The 23,257-nt window shown below is 43.7% G+C and overlaps 2 protein-coding genes across 2 annotated transcripts in view; one reads left to right on the plus strand and one right to left on the minus strand.

The window, feature by feature from the left end:
• TRABD2A (TraB domain containing 2A) overlaps positions 1-967 on the plus strand; it is a 51,691-nt gene extending 50,724 nt beyond the window's left edge. The window contains exon 7 of the mRNA XM_027623107.2: positions 572-967. Coding sequence (XP_027478908.2) covers positions 572-755 — 184 coding nt within the window. The 3' untranslated portion in view covers positions 756-967. The remainder of the gene's footprint in view (positions 1-571) is intronic.
• A 1,467-nt stretch (positions 968-2,434) lies between these two features.
• Positions 2,435-23,257, minus strand: part of DNAH6 (dynein axonemal heavy chain 6) — a 228,589-nt gene continuing 207,766 nt past the window's right edge. Inside the window, exons 69-77 of the mRNA XM_027623437.2 lie at positions 21,982-22,101; positions 21,296-21,417; positions 15,919-16,048; positions 15,072-15,199; positions 11,520-11,705; positions 10,935-11,007; positions 9,994-10,145; positions 6,915-7,137; positions 2,435-2,773 (exon numbers count right to left, since the gene is read on the minus strand). Coding sequence (XP_027479238.2) covers positions 2,670-2,773; positions 6,915-7,137; positions 9,994-10,145; positions 10,935-11,007; positions 11,520-11,705; positions 15,072-15,199; positions 15,919-16,048; positions 21,296-21,417; positions 21,982-22,101 — 1,238 coding nt within the window. The 3' untranslated portion in view covers positions 2,435-2,669. The remainder of the gene's footprint in view (positions 2,774-6,914; positions 7,138-9,993; positions 10,146-10,934; positions 11,008-11,519; positions 11,706-15,071; positions 15,200-15,918; positions 16,049-21,295; positions 21,418-21,981; positions 22,102-23,257) is intronic.

Raw genomic sequence — 23,257 nt, forward strand, 5'->3', positions numbered from 1 at the left:
TTCAGTCTGGGCCATTTCCTTTCAAGGTGGCCTGGAGTCGGGCACTTTACACCTGAGCTGAGCTGAAAGGTCCAGCTGGGCCTGAGATCATGGGCCCCTCAACTCATACTGTCTTGACTTGGGATGTCTGCATGGTGTTCACACTGGACCTGAGCTGGATGGGGGGGCGGTGGGAGGGGGGAGAGCCAGATCCCAGGGAGGACACCTCATGGCTTGGATGGGCCTCTGTGTGTACTTAGTGAGGAGGGTCCCTGCCTGAGATTGCCCAAGGGCTAAGGATACGCAAATCTGATTTGGGCCTTCTTACACCTAGAGTTTTAATAATCTTTGAACCAAGAACCATGTTGCCGGGGGAGAGTTGTCTGATGTGCTGGTCTTAGCACCTGAATTACTTGGATTTGCTGTAGCAGTAGTATTAAGGGACAAAGACACAGGAAGCCCATTAACATACTAAGATCCATTCCTGTCTTTAAAAAAGGGAGATGAAAAGAAGCTGTGTGGGCCTTCAGGGGTCTTGGAGTATCCAGTGGCTCCTGCTGAGCTCTGAGACTGTTTTTTCTTTTCCTTGTAGCGCCATGGTGCCACAACTCCAAGGCCCTGCTCTGGATAGATCCATCTCTGCTGAGCTGCGGCTTCCTCACCATGGGCATTCCCACCACAGCCAGATGGTGGCCAGCAGTGCCTGTCTGTCTCTCTGGACTCCTGTGTTCTGGGTGCTGATGCTGGCTTTCCAAACAGAGACATCCCTCCTGTAATGACTGGAGGAGCCAGGCCAAGCCCCGACCCCTTGGACTTGAAGGATGGCCGTTCCTGTACTCCACACTCTGGTCTGGCCTTGATAGGCCCAACCCGGGAAAGGAGATAGAATAAAATGCAGTGTTGGTTCTCTTTCCAAGGAATGACTTTGGGTTATCCAGCAGTGCTTGGGGGTGGGTGTTGTATGAAAAGAATTATAAATGTATTATATAAAGATGATTAAATACATTTTCTGTGTAGACTTTTTCCCACGGTATGTATATGTTATGCGAACAACTCTTGCTCACACCCTCTGGATACTATCACTGCTTCACTCCTGGGCCCTGCTCCTGGTCTACCTGCCACTTTGAATCCTGACCCCGCTCTTCCTGCTGCTCCTCTTCCTACTCACTCCTGGTTCTGGATTCAGGGGAACTAGTAGGCCATGGGACCTTTGTTTGCTCCCCTCTATTCAAGGTCTGGTGGCTGGGCTGCTTCCTGCACTCTGACAGTGCTTTAATTATGTGGGATACGTGAGTGTCTCGCCAACACGCGCAAGACTGGGTGAATGGGTGGGCTTCGTCAAAGCTGCTGTGCAAGAAAGCGCTTTGCAAACGCTCCCTCTTCCTGTCTTGTTATTTATTATTTATATGTCTATGTCTTTTACAAGTAAAATCTTACAGGGAATCTACATAAAATGTTTAAGAGTAGAATTGTCTGGGTTGAGTACGAAATGGGAACTTTTAGTCCTGCCCCGCCCCCCCTTCCCACCCCATGGCAAGGTTTCTTTAGGGGCTTTCGAGCAGCTCACAGAAACCCAGGGGGTCTGCCCAGGACTTGGATGGGGCCAATAAGAAACAGATGTGTTTGTTCCTAACCTGGTTTGGGGAAAGCTTGATTGCCTGGGCTTGCAGTTCTGTGATCTTGAGGGGATGTTGAATGAGTAAACAACTGAGCAAGGAGGGGAAGGAGTTCCAAGCAAACGGAACAATTTGAAGGCCTGGAGAGAGTGAGCATGTTGAAGAAACCAAGATGAAGTAATTATGACTGGAGCCTGGGAAGTCAAGGGGAGTGGGGTGGGGTGGGGTGGGTCCAGACAGGAAGTGGAGTGGAGTGCCTGCAGAAATGAGGAGCCACTGAAGGCAAACAGACCCTTGTTGGCAGGGCTGACACAAGGTGATTTGCCACAGTGACTGCTCCATCTTTTTTTTCTTTTTTTTTGGTGACTGCTCCATCTTGGTAGTGGCCCAATAACCGCTGCTTTTGAGGTGGCAGGGGCTCAGGTGCACCTGGGTGGGACTTGGCTGCTTTTCACACAGGCTCATCCTAAAGTGGAGGGGAAGTTCTGTACTTGGGCAGGACCAACCTGCACTTCCGTGAAGCATAGCAGCCTCTTCTAAGGACTGTAGTATAACCCCATAGAGTGGGGGAACAGGCACCATGGGCTCGAGATCTTGTTATCCAGCTCATTTGCTCATCAGCCTCCCATGTGTTGGGCTCTGAGCCTTAAATCTGGTCTAGAAATCGAAGCACCTGGGACCATGTGACTGCCGTGTACACCAGGCCTTTTATATTAGAGTGAGGAGGAAGGAAGCCCATGTGGATAGGGCATTGCTGAGCTCTGACTCGCCCAGGTTACTCCCCTCACTCCCCTCAAGTTATTGATGGGAAGCTGCCTGGCTCTCACCTGGGGGAGGGGGAGCAGGTTTAAGAGGTGAGTGTTGAACCCACTGCTTTCACATCAGAGCTTGAGTTACCAACAGGAAGAAACACTCAAACACTTTATTTTAGATTAGAAGAGAAAAACCACACTTACTACCCTTAAGTCAGATCTGAAGTAAAGCTGTTTTGCTCACATAGAAGTTATGCAGACCTTTGTCCCCCATCAGGAAAGATCTTGGCCTGGTTCTTTTTTAGCAGGAGGTGGCAATTTTTCACTCATTTAGCTGGCAGAGCAAAGCTGATCCCTTGGCAATCCAATAATCTTTGGACCGCTTGGAGGGTAAGAGGACAGTCACCACAAAGTTGGTTGAATGACCTAGTTAAGGGTACAAGGACAAAAGGTTTGTTACTTAAAGAATAACCCCTTGATACAAAGAGCACTGTACTGTGAGTCAAGACACTTGGGTTTCAGACCTGACTCAGTCTCTCAAGGTAATGGGCAAATAATCCTCTATGGATTTCAGTTTTATGCTCTATAAGATGAAGATGTTAGAACAAATGATCCTTTAGGACCTGTCCAGCTTCGACTTTGTATAAGCTTGTAAAATATGTTTCAAATTCTCTGCAGGCTGACTGAGGTGACACTGGACTAGAATTCAGCCTTGAGCTTTTAGTGGGACTTGGGAGGCAGTTGGTAGGTTGGGCATCTGTTCATTTGTCCATCCGTCCGTCCGTCCATCCGTCCATCCATCCATCCATCCATCCATCCTTTGTTCCACCCTGCAGTTAGGCATCAGGGCTCCTGAAATGACTAAATACAATCGCAGATATTTGGCCCTCAGCTCTGGGACATCTGAAGTAAGAGGGCACTTTTGCACCTTTTTCACTGTGGGCCTGTGTGAGGGCCAGGACCAGTGTAAGAAGAGCATTCAGCTCTCAAGATGGCACTGCATTCATAGCAAACCCCATCTATGTGGAAGTTGGGGAAGGTGGTGGTGTTGCCAGCAGAGAATGCCCCTTACCTTTGTATGCCACGCCCTGCATGGTGCCTTGGCAGTGCTTGAGGGACATTTTATAGTACATAGCAGCACACACACACACACACACACACACACAAACACACACACACACACACACTTAACTGTGAGTTTGATTCAGGATTCAGATAAGGTCCATGACTTGCAATAGTGACGTGTCATATTTTATTTTAGAGAGAGAGTGTGTGTGTGAGTGGGAGTGGGGGGAGAAGGAGAGACACAATCCCAAGCAGGCTCTGCAACCAGCATGGAGCCTGACATGGGGCTTGATCCCTCAACCCTGAGATCATGACCCAAGCCAAAATCAAGAGTCAGATGCCCAACCAACTGAGCCACACAGGTGCTCCAGTGATGTGTCTCTTAAATTTCTTACAGTTGGTAGGTTCCTGCTCTTTTCCTTTTGCCACCCCCTTGTAATTGTTGAAACAACCAGACTATCCTATAAAGTTTCCCAGAGTCTGGATTTTTGTTGACAGCTTCCCTGTGGTGATTTTAAGCGTGTTCCTCTATCCCTGTAAAGGGGTGGTGAGATCTAGAGGCAGGATCACATTCAGGTTTGAGTTTTTTGGGACAAGAATACTTGAATAGGTGGTGTGTACTTTCATCAGGAAGTACCTTATGTCTGATTGTCTTTCTTTGTTGGGATGTTAGCATCTGTTGATAATTATTACTTAGAGTCATTATTTCATTAGGGTTAATAATTTTAAAATTTAGTGATGATTAAGTGTAAAGTATCCATCAGTGATTTAATTTTTGTATGTAGTATGACATAGGGTCTAAGTCTGGTATAACCAAAGTTTGGTATAACCAATTGAGCACCATATTGTGAGCACAATTTCTCTCTTCCTGACCTATTTTATTTTATTTAAGATTTATTTATTTATTTGAGAGAAAGAGAGAGAGAGAGAGATAACATGAGCAGGGGGAGGGGCCGAGGGAGAGGGAGAGGGAGAAGCAGACTCCTGGCTGAGCAGGGAGCCTGATGTGGGACTTGATCCCAGGACCCCGAGATCATGACCTGAGCTGAAGGCAGACGCTTAACCCACTGAGCCACCCAGGCACCCCTTCCTGATCAATTTTAAACCAATATACACAGTGTGTTTCTGGGGTCTATATCCAGTGCATTGATCTGCGTGTTGAGTCTTGTGCTAGTGCAATATCATTTTAATTACTAGCTTTCCTTGGTTCCTCTTGCCAAGAAGACAGGGTTCCTGTTAGAATTTTAGCCAATAATAAGACAAATGACTCTTTAAAAAATGGGTAAAAGGGGGTGCCTGAGTGGCTCATTCAGTTAGGGGTCTGCCTTCAGCTTGGGTCATGATCCCAGGGTCCTGGGATTGAGCCCCACATAGGGCTCCCTGCTCAGCGGGGAGCCTGCTTCTTCCTCTGCCTCTTCCCCTCCCCCCTGCTCATGCTCACTCTCATGCTCGCTCTCTCTCTCTTTCAAATAAATAAAATCTTTTAAAAAAAATGGGTAAAAGACTTCAACAGACAGTTCAATGAAGATATAAATAAACACCAGAAAAGATGGCTAACATCATTAGTCATTAGGGAAATGCAAAGTAAAACCACAAGAAGATACCACTATATTCTATCATTCCATCTATCTATCTATCTATCTATCTATCTATCTATCTATCTATCTATCTATCTGACATCTAAAATTAAAAGGACTGGTCATCTTAAGTGGTAGTGAGGATGTGGAGGAACTGGAACCCTTACACGCTGCTGGTGGAAGTGTTCAATGGTATGGCCACTTTGAAAACAGTTTGGCTGTTTCTTAGAAAGTTGAACCACGTACTTACCACATGATCCAGTCATTCCACACCTAGATATTTATCCAAGGTAAATAAAAGCATATGTCCACATAGAAACTTGTACATATCATTATTAATTTTAATGTTTTTAGATTTGTCAGAGGGGGAGATGAAGACATGATAGGAGTGTCTATTTTAGTCCTATTCCATATGTTACTCTTTGAGAACATATTGTAATTGAAGATTTTATCAGAAAAATATTTATCAGTATCTATATTTTCTACTCAAATGAGAAAATGTTTTAGTTCTTTCTACCTTGCCCCTCTCCCATATTTCTATCATCTGGAAATTTAGTTTCAAGCTATTAAAATCATTTTTATGGTCAAACTATTAAGATTTAAGTGTGTGTGTGTGTGTGTGTGTGTGTGTGTGTTTTAAATAGAGGGTCAGTGGTGATTAATTTAGAGCCACTGTATGTCCAAAAATAGGTTTACTACTCCTTCCCTTTTGGGTGATAATTTGGTTGCATTTGTTGCAGTTCTATGGTTCAAAGTTGTTTTTCCTCAGCCTTTAAAAATGTTTGTCTATTGGGGTGCCTGGGTGGCTCAGTTGGTTAAGCGTCTGCTTCGGCTCGGGTCATGATCCCAAGATCCTGGGATCAAGCCCCGTGTCAGGCTCCCTGCTCAGCGGGGAGCCTGCTTCTCCTTCTCCCTCTGCCATTCCCCCTGCTTGTGCTCTCTGGCTCTCTCTGTCAAATAAATAAATAAAATCTTTAAAAAAAAAAAGATGTTTGTCTATTTTCTTTGTACGTGCACTGTGGATAAAGAGAGATGCATGGTGTCAATCTGATTCTCATTCTCGGGAATTTTAGTTCCAGTGTATTCATATATTTATCTCTTTGCTTTGAGTATTTTCTTTATCTCTGATAGTCGTAAGTATCACTTTGATATATCTTTTAAAATTTATTTCTTTGTTGTGTGCTTTAAAAAAATCACTCCTACCACTTTGTGAGATCTTGTAATCTGGGGACTCGAGTGTTTCTTCAGTTCTGGGAAATTATCAACCATTATTATCCCTCTTTCATTCTCTTTCTCCTTCCAGATTGCCTACTAGATAAATACTGGAAATTTTGGCTCCTTTCACAATGTCACTTTTTTTTTTTAATCGCACTGTGCCGTATTGTGTGGGTCCCCAGCTCATTCCCTGCTCACTCTTTAGTGGTGTCCTAGCTGTGTGTGGGCAGGTCTTCAGCTTCTCTGTTGATGGGGCTTTCTACTTGGTTTCTTTTCTCAGGGCTGCATCTTAGTTTCAAGCCCACCCGGATTCCCCTTTTTGCAACACAGCATTCCACTTTTGGTTCATTTTCAAATCTGTTTTCTATGATGAGTCTCAGTGGCTTTGGTGGGAGATAGATTTTCGTGTCTACTCAGGTCATCATTTTGAAATTAAAAGTCACTGCTCAATAAGCTCTATTTTCTACTTATTAGACTAATAGAAGAAAGCATTAGTTTTATGTTAGTCCATACTCAGAACTAAAAGAAAGAGAATTTATAACATTTATAAATTAGTATGTTATAAGTGGCCTAATTTTAAGCCTTGCTAATTGGCTTAAGATCTCTCCTTGCACAGTATAGCTTTTTTTTTTTTTTTTTTTTTTTTTTTTTTTTTGGACTTTGTAGTTTGCGTTTTGTCATCATTTGGGCCAATCTTGGCACATTCTTACCTGTGGTTGAGAGTGTTCCTGCCCGGGCCCCTGTTTTATAAAGTGGGGAGTGGTAAAGTGTTGGGTTTGGCACATAATTTTGTTGAGGTTCAAAATGCACCACAGGCAGCATTGGATTCATCTGTCCTGGCAATGCATCCTCTATCACCATCTCCGTATTGTCCCATCGAGAAGCATCCATGAACATTCCATGAACAAGAACACCATCCTCAGGAGAGGGCAACTGAAAGATGAAGAGACGTTATAAGGTGAGAAGAGGAGAAGGGGATTAGCTGTTGTGGGCCATTTCCTGAGTCCCACATCCTCACGAGTTAATTCTAAGAACCACTCTATAGATCGCTGTTATTACTCACATTTTAGAGAGGAGAATACCGAGGCTTGGAAAGGTAAAATGACTTGTTTCTCAGTTTGACACCAAATCTCACACTTCCCACAGTCCACCAGGACCTCTAATAAGGGATACCCATTTATGGGCTTCAAATGATCTGATACGATGTTACGACTTTCTCCTTCTCACGGGAAGCAGATGGGATAGGAGGGCTGTAACTATCACGTTCTTTTTAGCGAGGTCTTTCGAAAGTCTGGGTGACCTCCTAAAGATAGATTCTGTATCTGTAGTAACACTTGCAGAGCACCAGTGGAAAGTTCCTTTTTTGTTTTCAGAAATTATGCTAGATTTTTCATGTTCCTATTAAAGGGAGGAGAAAGAGAGACAGAAAAACCCTGCCCCTTAGCGGCCTGTGATTGGATGCCACCGCTGGAGTACAATTTCGGCCGGTTGTAGGCTTCTGTGTCGTCCTCCCTCAAACACTGAGCGCATTTGGCCACTTGTGGAGCCAGTTATCTTTTGGATAATTGGAGCTTCACACCTGCAGGCAGTGACCAAGCTGTATGGACATAGGTAGTATATTTTTATTGTGAATAAAAGAATGGTAAGCTCTTTTTGGCTGGTCTTTACTTTCTAGCGTCCTGAGCTTTGTCTCTTGGGCAGGCAGTGTGGGGCCTGCCTTCCTGTTTGGGGGCCTGCTGCATACACTTGTGCACGTTGGCCTTAGTAGAGGCTGCACTTGCCGGGCCATGTGTGGGAGCCATTTGGGCATCCACCCAGAGGGAGTATGTTTTCCTAAACTGCACAAAGGTGGCAAACGGGAGGGCAGTGGTCCTGCTTGTATGTAGTGGAACTAAAGCTGTGTGAGCACAGTTTCTTGCAGACATTCACTGGGAGGACCAGGAGTTGGGCCCATGATACGATCTGCCATCTCCATAGAAGGCAGAGATCTAAAGCATTGTTGTGGCTCAGTGCCCATGATCCAGGTGGAGGTGTGCTGTGGGTTGGGGCAAGGTGTAGGGACAGAGGCCCTGGTGGTCAGTGTAAGCTTCCGTCTGTCAGCCTCCTGGGGCAGGTACAAATGTGCCAGGCACAGAGCAGGGCCAGCGTTCTGGAAGGCCTCAGCGAGAACTTTTATGCGGGTGCCTTTCCGAGGCCTCAGTTATTCCTGATGTGGGCCTGGGACACCCTCCTGGCTAAGAAGGGGCTCAAAATAATGAGGAGTGCAACTCTCAGTTTATTTTCTCTTTACTTTAAAAAGCATTTTGATGCTAAAACAAATTTCCTTAAAAATGTAACCCTTTTTATCGTCATTTTAATTACAGGTTATTAAGAGGCATGGGATATTACAGTATTTCATAAGTAAGCCATGAATATTGGATCAGTTTGGTCTTTGTAAGTTTTTGCTCATGAGAACAAAGAGTAGATCAATCAGATCTGAGTGGGGTGGATACTGACAGAATTATCCAGGAGCAACTTCTACTAACTGATGCCAGGATATGTTAAGGAAAGTTTAGTAAAGCCATTCACCACAACTATGCTGATTGATGAGTGAACACTTTCTTGGGAAAGAACAATCTGGAGCAGATGTTTGATTTTGTGGCACGTGTAGAAAATTATATTTATACGGCTCACTAGTGTGGGTAGGTGCTTGGAGGCAGACCTCCAGTCCCCCATCGATATATCCTCAGCACACTGAAGCTGGGCAGCTCAGATTGGCAGCAGTGGTCATCATCCTTGGCTGTACACTGGGATCACCGGGGGAGCTTTGGAAAATAATGGTGCCTAATGAAATTGGGGTGATTCTGATGTAACTGGGGTGTAGTCTCGGCACTGGGATTTTTAAAAAGCTCCACAGGTGATTCTAACCTTCAGTCAAGATTGAGAATCACTGATATTCTAGAGCTGTGGTTCTTAAACTTTAGTGGGCTAAGAACCCCATGTAGGACTTGTCACAGTACAGAGTTCTGGGTCCCAGCGCAGAGTTTCTGATTCAGTAGATCTGGAATGGGTCCTTGGAATTTGCATTTCTAGTAAGTTCCCAGGTGATGCCCATGCTCCTGGTATTGGAACCACACTTTGAGAACTTCTGCTCTAGAGGGAGTAAACTATGTAGGCAAGGAGTTTAAACTGCTTCCTTAGTGCATTCCTATTAATTACGTCATGTATTTATGGTTATATAATGTATGATATATTGGTATATTCCTTCTGCTAGGAGGCAGTTGAATGAACGGCAAATAAATTCAGCCTATAATAATATTTATTGTGGGAGCATTATGCGCTGGTTATTTTTACTGCATTACAACTCTGAGGTTAGTGGCATCAGCCCCATTTTACAGATGAGAACACTGAGATGCAGACATGTGAGTCATTGCTCTAGCACACACAGCTGGAAAAGGGGAAAGTCAGAATTTAAACTCAGGCCTGCCTGATTCTGAAAACTTTGTTTTTAAATCTGGCTAAAGTCCTGATATTTAACCCTTTTCTCCATAAGAAGGAGGAAGTTGCCATAGGAATCTAAAGAAATAAAGTGTTACTTTAAAAAATATCTCTATAAATCAGACTAATTTAGGCAGTTCCATCTAGGCATTGCTAGACTGGGGAGTTTGTCTGAGGGGTGTGAACCTTGTCCTGTTTCTCACGCTCCTGCTGTGGGAGGCAGTAGGGGAGTGGGGCAGGGGAGGTTGGCTGAGACCTCAAATGGCAGAGGGACAGAGCTGCTTTGCAGTAACAGTAGTCGGGGGACAATACCTCCAAGTCCATGGGCAATTCTTGTCCAAACTGCACTGTCTTGGCAGCTTCTATAACTGCAGCTTGATCCCGGTAGGTAGGAATCATGTTGTATTTGAAACTCAGCTCATCTATAGGCAAATTGTATTTCCGAGCATGATTTTGAAGAGTTCCTATAAATACGAAAACCAGAAAGCTGGGTCCTCGGAACAACACTGCCGCTTCTCGAACACGGCCTCCGCTTGCCTCCATCAGGCCGCTCTAGCGTTTGAGAGCTTCCTCTCCACTGAGAAGTCTCAACCACTAATGCCTTATTCTGAATTAGTTCATCAGCCGGGAAGCCTGCGGTGATGTTGGGAGGGGTGGAGCCATGGCGGGGCTGGGAAGAGAGGGAGGAAGGCCAAGTCTCAAGGGCACTGCTCTGCAGTGAGGGAGACAGGCCAGTGCAGGAGTTCCAGAGCCCCATCTCCCTAACTTCAGAGTCCTGCTCAGCTTGTCTTGTATGGGCTGTTTATAAGGGATTCAGGATGAGACAGATTAAGGGCTGGGCCGTTTAGCTGGGGTCCTTGAGGGCTGATGGAAGGACAGAAGGAATATTTTCTAGAGGGAAGGAAGCGGCGCTGAGGTGGGCCAGAGCAGGGGGTGAGCAGGTGGTGCCTTTAAGCACGGGTCGCAGGGGTCGCACGGGGACTGGGGCGTGCTGTGGACTTTCACAGCAGCAGTGCACACGCGTGCACAACGGAGAGGGGCAGGGATTGGGTTGTAGGGGAGCGGCTGCTATTTCTGTCATCCTTTCCCCTGGCAAGTGAAGAAGAGCAGGGCCTCACCGAACTGCCCTACAACCAACAGTCCACGGTTAGGTCATTGGCAGCCAGGCCTTTCCCCCGGTTCCTAGAAACCCAGCATGTAACAAATCATGGTCTTTTCGGTGGGATTTTTCTTGGGAAAGCACAGTTTTTTACCTGTTAGAAATCCTTGAGGAAAGAAGAAACCAGAGATCCAGAAGGACTTAGGCTGCCCCCTTTTGAGCCACAACTAAAGGAGAAACATTACATGTTCATGTATTGTTTTTCTGAAATGGAGTTTGTCATTTAAATCAAAGTCATATTCTGGAGGGCCTCTCAGGAGACAGAATCTCAACCAGCCTGAGTTAGTCACCAGCCCCATTCTCACTCCCTGTCTGTCCCCCTTCCTCACCCAACAGCCTGACCATAAATCCAGAAGCTGGTTATTACAGGGGGTGTGGAAGAGGGGAGACCACAGCAAGATCACACCTGGCAGTTTGGACCCATGTCAGATTGGTCCTGTACCTCACAGTGGGGTCCTATGAACTAGATCTGAAACTAAAATGGGATGTGGGGATAACGGCCAAGGCCAAAGTACATTATAATGAGCATGACTTCCAAATTGATGCCATTCAGGGAGTTTCTGTTTCTTTGGGCTCGGATGATCCCTCAATGGTTGGTAGTGTTTCAGTTCGCTAGGGCTTCCTAAGGATCTTAAGGCCTACTGTGTTCATCAAACCCCAAAGAAGTGAGTTTTCTTACATCCACAAACGCAGTTCTCAGGATAAGGTCTTTGACCCATGATCCTAGTGGCTTCAGGGACGGGTAGGCTGTGCTGGACCACAGAGAAGGAACCTGGTTGTTGAGGAAACTGTTATACACCTTCTCCATTTCTTCAGACATCACCACTAAGCCGGCGATGGCTTTGTTGAGTGTTTCCAGAGAAGTCTGAAAGAACAAGAACGGGGAGATAACCTTTCACAGATGTAATTATCAAGTGTGAGTGCCACTCATTTGAGGCAGCTGGTACTGCCTTGGGCTGAAGGGCCCACTTGCTGGGTTCCATCCTCTCAGTACACGGTCTGCTGGGCTAGACCCTCCAGTCTTTCATCCATTTTTACAACACGTGACCATAGGGATGGAAGACCTGGGTGGGGGTGTGGGGGGTTCAGGGGGTTGATAGCAGAATCCAATGAAGTGGAAAGAGGGGAAGGAGGAGAAATATCCTCTGAAGCCTCGAGAAGTTGTTTCAAGAACTGCCACTGAACAGCTCTCCTGCAGGCTAATGGCAAAATGCGCCTGACAGTTTAGTTATTTGGGAAGCATGGGGGTGGTGGTGGCAAGTACCTCAGGCCTCAGGGGACCTCTGCTCCGGGGCTGCCCATGGCTTCTGAGGTTGGAGCAGAGAGGGAAGATTCTTAGATGAGACCAATCTTTCAGCTGGTACCAGAGAGTCTCCTTGAACTGGAAACACTTCCTTAGGACATGCCCCTCACCCTCCCCTCGCCACCACAAAAGTCAGAGGCTGGTAGCAGCTTTGGGAAGCCCAGGGTAGTATGGGCTAAAGATGAAGGCTGGCGTGGGGTTGGTAGGGCCTGCACAGGTTCCAGTTTTGTGAAAACTACTACTATCTACTGGGAAGATATTACAGAAAGACTTTGGAGGCCAAATTTATGTGGATTTAAAAAACAAAATAAGGTCCAGGACCATATAGTTCTGGAGATAGGCCGTATGTGGATGAACAAGGTTAGTCAGCCTTCCCTTCCCTCATAGAGTTATCCCCCCCAGCCCCCACCCCCACACATCCCGTCTCTCTTCACAAGAGGCAGTAGTATGAAAAAGAAGAGTTTTAGTTAGATCTGCCCTTGGGACGTGAGGAGCCCTTGGCAGCGTCGGAGAGCAAGGGGGCTCTCGGCCAGAGCCGAGGCAGTATTCTACCTTAGATACCAAAAATGGAAAAAGCAGCAGAAGACTTATGTAAAATGCTGGGAGAATGCTTAAGTTACGGCAGGGGGGCGGGGGGTGGTTAGGCAGCTAGGGTCCTCTAGGTCTGCTTAAAATAGAGGTCACTTTGAGGCCGATTCTCCCAGAGGAGAATGTTCGGTGGGAGAAAGTGTACTTCAAGATGTTCTTCTCTATGGCTAGAAGGCTGACTAACAGGCTGGCCTCATCTCTCCCAGGAACCACCTGGCTCACAGTTCGGTCACTAGAGGGAGGAGAATGGGCTCCCCGGGGTGCTGCCACCTTCCTTGGCCTTTCTTATTGCCACCGCGGTGCTGCCTTGCTATTCCCTGGTGAAATGAAGGTGAGGCTGGGCCAGAGTCAGGATGGGGGGGCGGTGAGGAGCCACCACCCCTCCCTCAGACAGGAGTGCCCTGCCATGATTCCCGATTGCCTTGCAGGCTGCTTCTTCCTGGACTCTGCCCTCTTCTTCCCGTAGATGAATCCCTCCATTACTGGGAGATGGTAACATTTGCCCAGAAGTGGCCACAAGGAGACTTGAGAGCCACACTTATTCACTTGCCCATTCAAATAGTCACAAAGATTTAGGATGTGTCAGGGACTAGGGAAACAAAGATGACTAATATACTAGTTTCCTTCTCTTCAAGAAGTTCATTGACTCACAGGGGAGCCCTTCTAATGGAGGGGAAATTACAAAGTAACGTGGCAGGTACCGTGATAGACACAGACACCTGAAATGATGGAGTGCTGAGGAGGGGCCCCTAAGTTATCTGATGGTGGAGGGATGGGCTGGGGTGTCAGGAAGACTTTTTGGAGGAAGTGACATTTGGATTTGTCCATCTTCAAGTAGGCGAAAGGTCATGACGTGGAGGCGGCCAGACATGAGCAGCATCCATGTTCGTCTTCTGAACAACAGTCCTCTCTTCATTTTAGTTGGGCATACAGCAATCCAATATAGAGACTATATTTCCCACCACCCTTGCAGCTGGGGTATGGCCATGTGACCAAATTTTGGCTAATACAGTACAGGAAAAAAATGATGTATGCAATTTCTGGGTCACATTTTTATGAGCTTTCTCTCAGCCCTCTCTTCCCCTGTGCCCCCGGGTGGCAAAAGGGGACAACAGAAGCAGCCACCGTAGGCCCAGAGATGCAGCCTAGCTGTTGAGGCTGGAAGAGCCAACCCTCCAGCTGGGGTCCTTAGATGAGCTCACAGAGCAAGATGAACTACCTGCCCTACAGAGCTTCCTCTGGGCTGTTAGCTGAGAGGGAAGTGAATTTTTATCTTGTTTTGGTCATTGTATTCGGAGGTCTTTATCCTAGCAGCTTAATCTCTATCTTGGCGCTTTCAGTGTAGAAGGAGATAAGCCCTGGGCTGACTACCTGGCCGGTGACACTGGTATATAGCTGACTAGATCCAAGTCCCAAGGTGAGGACTTCACATATATTCAGCTGACCGATGGCCCCCTAACCCACAAGCCTAAGTATCGCCAGCCAACCAGCAACATCGGGAGACTGCTTTTCTAAGAGGAGACAGACAGTCTTTGGCTTTAAAAGACTTACCCCAGTTGTCCTCCCCAGTCTTACCACCGAGCCCTGACTTTGTGCTAGGTATTTGGTGCTTGCTGGGCAGGAAAACCTTCCGGGGTAATGCTCGGTATTTGGTCTCTAAAAGTTTTTGTGTTTACCTTATCAAAGTTTTGCACAGAGAAACCGGGGAGGCCTTTAGCCGTCATTATAAATTCAAGGCCATCCAGAAAGTGTTCCGGAGCATAAGGCAAAGTCTCCCCATAGTTGTCTTCAAATTTTAGTGGCAGTGAAATCATCTGGGGGAGTTTATTTAAAATTCATAATCCCAGGAATTTCTCAAGGAATTCTAACTCAGTAGGTCTGGAGTGGGATCAGGGAATCTACATTTTGAACATGCCACAGGGCAGATTCTAATGCAAGCATTTTGCGGCACAACTTGGAGAAACTCTGGTTTTTATAGTCGTCATAAAGACTGTGTTATTATATGCAAACCAGGCATCAGGAACACGCGCTGAATCTCTCTTAATTCAGTGCTTCGGTCCTTGATCAAATGTCTAGAGTCAATGCTCATTCCAGGGGTGTAAGTTAGGGTGACAAGGACACTGGATCTGTAATGTCACAGACTGATGGAGGCCTTATTAGAGAAGGGGAACAGACTCGTTGGATGGGGGTCAATTCCATTTTAGCCAAGTTGTGTTGGAAGAGTTGTTAGCATATCCAAACGGAAATGCTGAAGTGGTGGGAACAGACGATTCTTACGAGGCTACACTTCTCTACAAAGCTTTGCTGCCCATCAGCAATGCAGGCAGTGAGCGCTCATACATGTATTAACTTCAGTAGCTTGTTAAAGCGGTCCACTTCTTGTCCGAGCACAGTAGTCAAGGAGTTAAGGCGTCCTTGAGGATCCCTGAAGAAAAGGCTCTCCGATGCACTCTCCATTTCTACTGTTTCTGAAACACACACAGCTGATTCCTCAGATTGATCATCACGGATTGCTGTCCTCCTAACACTGCTATTGTCATGCACTTAACTCTTACAAAGCCAATAACTTCTGCATCTGGGCGGGGGCTGAATGGGAGTCAGGCCCCGCACAGACCTCAGTGGCAAAGGCCGGCGGGACAAGCGGCTACCTGGCAGGTGAGGGCCATCCCTGGGACCACCAGAAAACAAGGTGATAATAATTTAGCCATTTCTCTTGAATCTAGAAAAAAAATGACATGGATTCTAGAGCAGGGCCGTCTAATGGCACATTTTACAATAATGTTAATGTCTTCGATCCGTGTTGTCCGATACCAGTAGCACTCAAAATATGGCTAGTGCAACTGAGGAAATGAATTTTAAAATTTTACTTATTTATATTTAAGTTTAAGTAGCCACTTGTGGCTAGTGGCTACTGTCTTGGGCAGCACAGGTCTAGAGGCACAGGGAAGTTCAGGAAAAAGTCTAGTTAAAGTTTCATGGGGCTAGAAACCAACTTGCTCCTAATGCTTCTGGCAGTTGGGTTGTTGAGATGCTCAAGGCTTCCATGGAGAGCTCTGAGTCAGAAGTGCTCTCTACATAAAGAAAAGTGTATGTAATAAAGCATATTTGGATACCTGCTCATCACTCAGCTTTCTGAGTTTATTCCTGAAAGTCCTATGTTGTACAGAAGCCAGGGATTATTTATTACCTGGAACTCTGGTCCGGACTGAAGCAACAAGTTCTTGGACAATTTCATCATTGCTTTTTCCCTCTCCACCAGATGACGACCTTGGCTGAACTTCAAGTATGGTGTTGATTAAAATGTTGGTCTCTTTGTACTGTGATGGTGGGAAGAGACAGAACAGTGAAGGCTCGATTTCTCAGAAAATAATTTACAGTACAATTTACTTATAGAAATGGCAATTGTCAAAAAGGGAAAACTTTTATGTTGAAGATAGAATTGGTAAAATGTGCTCATTGGAAATGCACAGTACAGGTGACCCTTGAACAATGCGGGTGTTGAAGCACATTGCCCTTCCTGGTTCCACAGTCAAAAATCCATGTATGACTTGATTCTTCAAAAATGTAACCACTAATAGCCTACTGTTGACTGGAAGCCTTACCAATAACATAAACAGTTGATTAACACACAGTTTGTGTATGTATTATATACTGTATTCTTAAGTAAGCTAAAGAAAAGAAAATGTTAGTAAGAAAATCATAGGGGCACCTGGGTGGCTTAGTCAGGTAAGTGTCTGCCTTCGGCTCAGGTCATGATCTCAGGGTCCTGGAATCGAGTCCTGCATCGGGCTCTCTGCTCAGTGGGGAGCCTGTTTCTCCCTTTCCCTTTCCCTCTGAGTGCTCATTTACTCTCTCTCTCTTTCAAATAAATAAATAAATCTTAAAGAAAAAGAAAAGAAATCCGTGTATAAATGGGCCACACAGTTCAAACCTGTGCTGTTCAAGGGTCAATTGTACACAGTGGTCAGTGTTATATTAAAACAGTTTTGGTTGAACAATAATGTGAATGTACTTAATGCCACTGAACTGTATACTTAAAAATGATTAAAAGGGTAAATTTTATGTTATATAAATATATAATTATATATTCATATATTTATGTATACATATATAAATATATGGTTTTATGTTATGTTTTATTAGGGTCAAATAAAAAAATGAATGACCCTAATAAAAAATGAATAAAAATTTTTTAGCTAATCATTTAAAAGAAAGTTTATAAAAATGAAGAAGAAATAATGAGAATGCTGTTTTGAAACACTTATTTAAATAACATTTTTTTCAACTAGAAAAGTGTTATGGCTTATTATAGAAAATTTAGAAACTACAGAAGAGTATAAAGAAAAAATAAATATTCGTGATCCTGCTTTTCAGAGATATTTATAACTTTAGTTTACCGCCACTTGGACATTTTCTCTGTATATGTGCATCTTATTAAAAAAACTGAGCCCATACAATTTATATAGTATTCATTCTTTTTCAATTTCATGAACATTTTTCTCCTATCACTGACAAATCTTCCTGAATCGTGCTTCAGTGATGTGTGTGATTGTGACTGTGTGATACTTGGTGGTATGAATGAGCCATAGTTAATATAGTTGTTTACTATATTACTATTAGATATGTTTTGGACATTTCTAGTTTTTAGATTTTATAGAACTTGGTGAATAGAATATCTGTATATGAATTTCACCCACTATATTTGAAATTCTTTAAATGATATATTTCCAACAGAATATTTTTAAAATGGGTATTACTATATTGATTTCTAAAAACATTGTATCAGTTTATACTCCCAACAATAGTGTATCAGAGGACCTATTTTTATCTTTGCAAGAATTAATATCTTTGCTTAAAAATCTTTTCAAATTTAATAGGTAAAAAGTTTCTCTCTCTCTCTTTTTTTTTTTTTTTGCTCAACTTGGAGGGTTATCAGAGTTAAGCATTTTATTTTATTTTTTTCAGAGTTAAGCATTTTAAAAATATGTTCATTGGTCATCTGTATTATATCTTTATAAATTACTCATGTATTTTGCACACTTTCAATTTTTAGTCTTTTTGTTACTGATTTATCAGAGATAATTCTATTCTCTAGACAAAAAGACTAAAAATTGAAAGTGTGCAAAATACATGAGTAATTTATTACTCATGTAATTTGTGGTAAAATACATGTAACATAAAAATACCGTCTTAACTATCTTTAAGTATACAGTTCAATGGTATTAAATACATTAATAATGTTGTGCAACCATCACCACCATCCATCTCCATAATTCTTTTCATCTTGTAAAACTGAAGCACTTACCCATTAAACAGTAACTCCTCATTCCTCCTTTTTCCCAGCCCCTGGCAACTACCATTCTACTTTCTGTCTCTAGCATTTTTGACTACTCTAAATACCTCATATAAATAGAATTATACAGTATTTGTCTTTATGTGACTGGCTTATTTCACTTAGTATCATGTCCTCAAGTTTCATCCATGTTGTAGCATATTACAGAATTTCCTTCCTTTTTTTTTTTTTTAAAGATTTTATTTATTTGACAGAGAAAGACAGAGCAAGAGAGGGAACACAAGCAGGGGGAGTGGGAGAGGGAGAAGCAGGCTTCCCGTGGAGCAGGGAGCCCGATGCGGGGCTCGATCCCAAGACCCTGGGATCATGACCTGAGCTGAAGGCAGATGCTAAACAACTGAGCCACCCAGGCACCCCAAGAATTTCCTTCCTTCTTAAGGCTGAATAATACTCCATTGTATGTATATATCATTTTTTTGCTTATTATCTGTCAATGGACACTTTGGGTTGCTTCCACGGTTCAGCTATTGTGAATAATGCTGCCGCTGACCAGGGAGCCTGATGCAGGGCTCGATCCCAGGACCCTGGGGGGTCATGATCTGAGCCAAAGGCAGACACTTAGTGGACTGAGCCACCCAGGCGCCCCTATTTTTGGACATTTTAATCTCCATTCTGGAAAGTTTAAGTTTGTCCTTTATATCACATGTGTGATAATCTATATACCAGTTCTGGTGTGTAAGCCTCCAGGGTAGTTTTTAATTCTGCTATGGTATTTTTAGTTTCCTTGAAAGATTTCATTCTCACACATCTCATGGCATCCTTTGTGTGTGTGTGTGTGTGTGTGTGTGTGTGTGTGTGTGTGTGTGTGTGTGTGTGTGTATGTATCAGCCTATTCTCAAATTCTGGCTTTTTCTTTCTCCAGGCTAGGTCTTCTACCCTGCCTCAGATGCCAAACACATTGTTTATTTTTTTTGTTTTTGCAGCAGGTGATTTGCAGAGGGCAAATCTGTATCTTCTGGATGGTGTTTTCTATCCTTTATCCTTCAGTATGTTTTTTCCCACCTATTTACTCAGCCTCTGTTGTTTTTTCCTTTCCATTTATTCAGCCTCTAATGAGAAAAGAGATAATAGATAACTGTTTGTGCATAGTCTATACAGATGGCCTTTGACTTATGCTCATTATTGTCTTAGGAGGCAATTTCTGCCTTGTATCTCCCATTGATGTGCACAGGTCAAGTTCCAATTTTCTTTACTAGTTTCTAATAAGCATCTAAGTAAGTATAGTTTGCGGAGTGAGGAAGGAATCATATCTTTAATGTAAAGACTCTATTGATGGCAGGCAGAATTAGTTAACCTAAAGCAGCTAATCAAAGAAATCTGTTGGCTCATACACTGGGAAGAAGAGAACACAAGTCACATGGGTCTCAGGCATGAATGGATCTAATGTTTTCTCTCCAGTACATGCTTGGTTGTTTCTCTCTTTCCTATGGCAGATGAGCTTCTTCCATGTGGTAGGGGAAATGGGTTGAATGTCAATGATAAGGCCACAGACAGCTACAGATATGCAGTATCCTAGCCAGTGATTCCAAAGGAAAGAGAAATCCCTCCCCCAATCCTAGCATCTGTCTATACTAAAGCTTAGGGAAGAATTCTCATTCCCCCAACCTGCTCCATGTACCTGTTCCTTGGACCAGTTCCAGTGGCTAGGTGATGGAGTGCTGCCTTTGGCCAGGGCTGAGTCACATGCCCACCTCTGAAGGTAAGGAGGTCTTAACCAGAATTTCATGGAATGAGGAAGGGGCTGTTATCCCAAAAGGAAGAGATTGGGAGTAGGGCATAACTCTACCAGAAAAATGGAGGAAGGGAGGCTAGACCGAAAAGCATACCACTGTGCTCACTACATGCCTGCTGTCTCATTCTCAGTCATTGTTAACCAATGGAAAACACAAAACTACACTCCTCGGTGCACACTGCCAAGAGTGTTACCTCTACCAACAGTGCTGTATTTCTCACAGGATGCAGCACGTCTTACAATATCTACACTCCCCTTTCCCCTTCTTCCCCTCCCCGCTCGCCCCATGCCCCACCCACTCCAGAGCAAACGATCAGATACGAGTGAATATTAACACTTGTAAATCTTCCTGAAAGCAGAATAATGAAAAACAAGATAATATTCTAACTCCTTGCTAAATAGCAAAGCAATTTTTTATGGCAGAGAACCATGACATAAGGTGGCAGAGCATTGACCTCCTGGGTTTTTTTCTGGAAGTTCCACTGTTGTTTCTTATGGATTCATTGATATCTAGGTAGACCTCACCCTCTAACACTTGTATGGGCAAAATTTAAGTTGAAAGGAAGATGATTCCCTTCAGCCTTGTGAGCCAAACCTAGTCTCCAACCTTTATAGTATTCCAGGCTCCAAGGGACAGACCTTAGTTCATGACTTTGGTTCATCCACAGATGCCTGACCATGGCAAATGAATAAACTGGAAAGGTATGTAGGCACAGGTAATGGAGGAGCCTCAGGTGCCATTTTGACAAACTTGGACTACCCCTAGGTAATGGTGGGGCATCAGAAGGTCTTAGAGGAATGAAATGACCCAGTTTGCTCTTTGGACATACTGCTAGTGTCTGGTACTGTGACCTGATGAACCACAATTTTAAAGGACACTGTTTTTGGGACACCTGGGTGGCTCAGTTGGTTAAGTGACTGCCTTTGGCTCAGGTCATGATCCTGGAGTCCTAGGATCGAGTCCCATATTGGGCTCCCTGCTTGGCGGGGAGTCTGCTTCTCCCTCTGACCGCCCCCCCCATTCTCTCTCAAATAAATAAATAAAAATCTTAAAAAAAAAAAAGAACACTGTTTTATCTGTCTTGGATGTTTGTCATTGTACTTTTATAACTTAATCATCTGTGGATCCATAAACCTTTGTGTAATACGATACAGATTTGCTCAGTGTGGAGGGAAAAGGGCAAAAGAGAAAGGACTGTCTGGATTATCGTCCAAATCCCCAAGTTAAGGTGGGCTAGCAGGTAGAAGGCCGGGAGGTGGGGGAGTGGCCAGTGACAGGGAAAAATGCATGGATCTTAGGATGCTGTGAAGGATCCAGAGGGAACAGGCTAAATTGGAATCAAATGCTGAAGTTGAGGTTAAACATTTACTTTGGTTATTTAAGGATTTAACAATTTATGGGACTAGTGAGATGATTATTGATGTTTCAAGTTTACATACACATTATGAAAATATATTTTAGGTTAAAAGGCCACATACCTGGAAAACTAGGTTGGCATTTTCATGCATTCCAAATATTTCTGGGTCATCCATCAAAGGCAGATTTTCAATGTAGTCCTTAAACTCTTGTAGGCTGTCAGCCAAAGGTGCAAAATAGATGCCTGTTTATTGAAAACACAGAAGGCAGATATGTTTCAAATAGACTAGCTTTGTACCACCAAGGTTAGTCCTTCTCTGCCTGTTCAGATGGTGGCTATAATCAAGTGCCTTCCACAGAAAAGGGGATTGTTTTCCCCACCCTCCTTGCCTTCATTACTGTGCCTGGTCACTTTCCCTTTTCTTGAGGCCTTGAGCATGTGATTAGTCTCCTACTCTTTCAGGGTGTTTCCTCCAGAACCTTTCAAGATTCTGGGAATCCAGGGATGTGCTGCTGAAAGCCATGCCTTGGTAAAGAGCTCCAAATTTATAGAACTTTGAAAGCAAATTTAGACCAAATACAACCCATTTTAGAGCAAATAATTCAAAGTGGGTACTGCACAAAAGATATTTTTGTGCTTTAACTGCCAAGCCACTTTTGGAGGTGGTCAAGCGTGGGGCTGGGGCAGGCGGGCGTGGGAACTGGGCTGTGATGACTGGACACCGAGAGCTCCTGGATGGAAAACTGAGAGATGCTGCCAATGACATCTTGCAAAAGGTCCTTTCCGGAATATTGAAAAGTCATTCACCTGATTCCGAATATTTATAATCCTCTTCTAATGTTTCAGGAGAAAAGAACCTTTTTAAGACCGTACGAAGGCATCTTTGATCCCAGGTGTCTGTAACTCTACCACCATATGTAATTTCACCTGAAAAGGAGTTTGCATTTTTAAACATATTTTTTATTGATATGCTTAGCTAAATTCTGATAGGTTTATTTATATGCACATTTATTTGGAACTGAAAGTGAAAAGAGCATATCAGAGTTTCCTTCAGAGAATAAAAGGCAGGAAAAAACCTAGTATATGTACCTTACCCTAATTATTTTGCTTTCCCCAAATAACCAGAACCAAAGCCACTGAGCTCTCTTTCTGTCTTTCTTTCTTTCCTTCCTTCCCTCTTTCTTTTTCTTTCTTTCTTTCTTTCTTTCTTTCTTTCTTTCTTTCTTTCTTTCTTTCTTTCTTTCTTTCTTTCTTTCTTTCTTTCTTTCTCTTTCTTTTTCTTTCTTTCTTTTTCTTCTTTCTTTCTTTCCTTTCCTTCTTTTTCTTTTTCTTCCTTCCTCCCTTCCTTCCATTTCTTCTTCTTCTTCTTCTTCTTCTTCTTCTTCTTCTTCTTCTTCTTCTCCTCCTCTTCATCTTTTTTCATCTTTCTTCGTCCTCCTCCTCTTTCTCCTCTTCTTCTTCTTCCTCCTCCTCTTCCTCCCCCTCCTCCTCTTCCTCCTCTTTCTCCTCTTCTTCCTCTACTTCTTTTGCTGCAAAATACTGATTTTGGGCCTTATTCCATCATTGATCACAGTATTCTAAAACATATACACTTCCTATGCAACACTGATTCTTTTTGAGGCCAGCAAATAAATGGACCCAAAACATTGACAACAAGTCATTGAAACTGTATGCATACTTTATAATTATTAAAATGAAGCCAGGGAGGAAAGATAGGTCCAAGGTGAAAGAGACGACTTGCCTCACAGAAATTATGTTGTGGGGAATTAAAACTTATTAGTACCCCATCTCTTTTTTCACAGAGCAGTTACCTTCAGCATGCTCCACAGTCATCCCAAAATTCTAAATAGGAATGATATCTATTCTTCTTTGGAATAATATCATTGCTGATATAATTCCTTGGGAAAACTCCAGATCCATTGCTACGTTTCATTATTTGCCACTGTAGTGTTCCCAGAAGGATTTTACCTATGGTACTGACACTCAACTTCTGGATTCTCTGAATGTTCAGCCATTCTTATCTCTATATCTTCCATTATGTCAGGAAGAAGTGTTTTTCATTCTTTTTCAAGCTGAGATGGTT

Source organism: Zalophus californianus, chromosome 8, assembly GCF_009762305.2.
Source record: "Zalophus californianus isolate mZalCal1 chromosome 8, mZalCal1.pri.v2, whole genome shotgun sequence".
NCBI lineage: Eukaryota > Metazoa > Chordata > Mammalia > Carnivora > Otariidae > Zalophus > Zalophus californianus.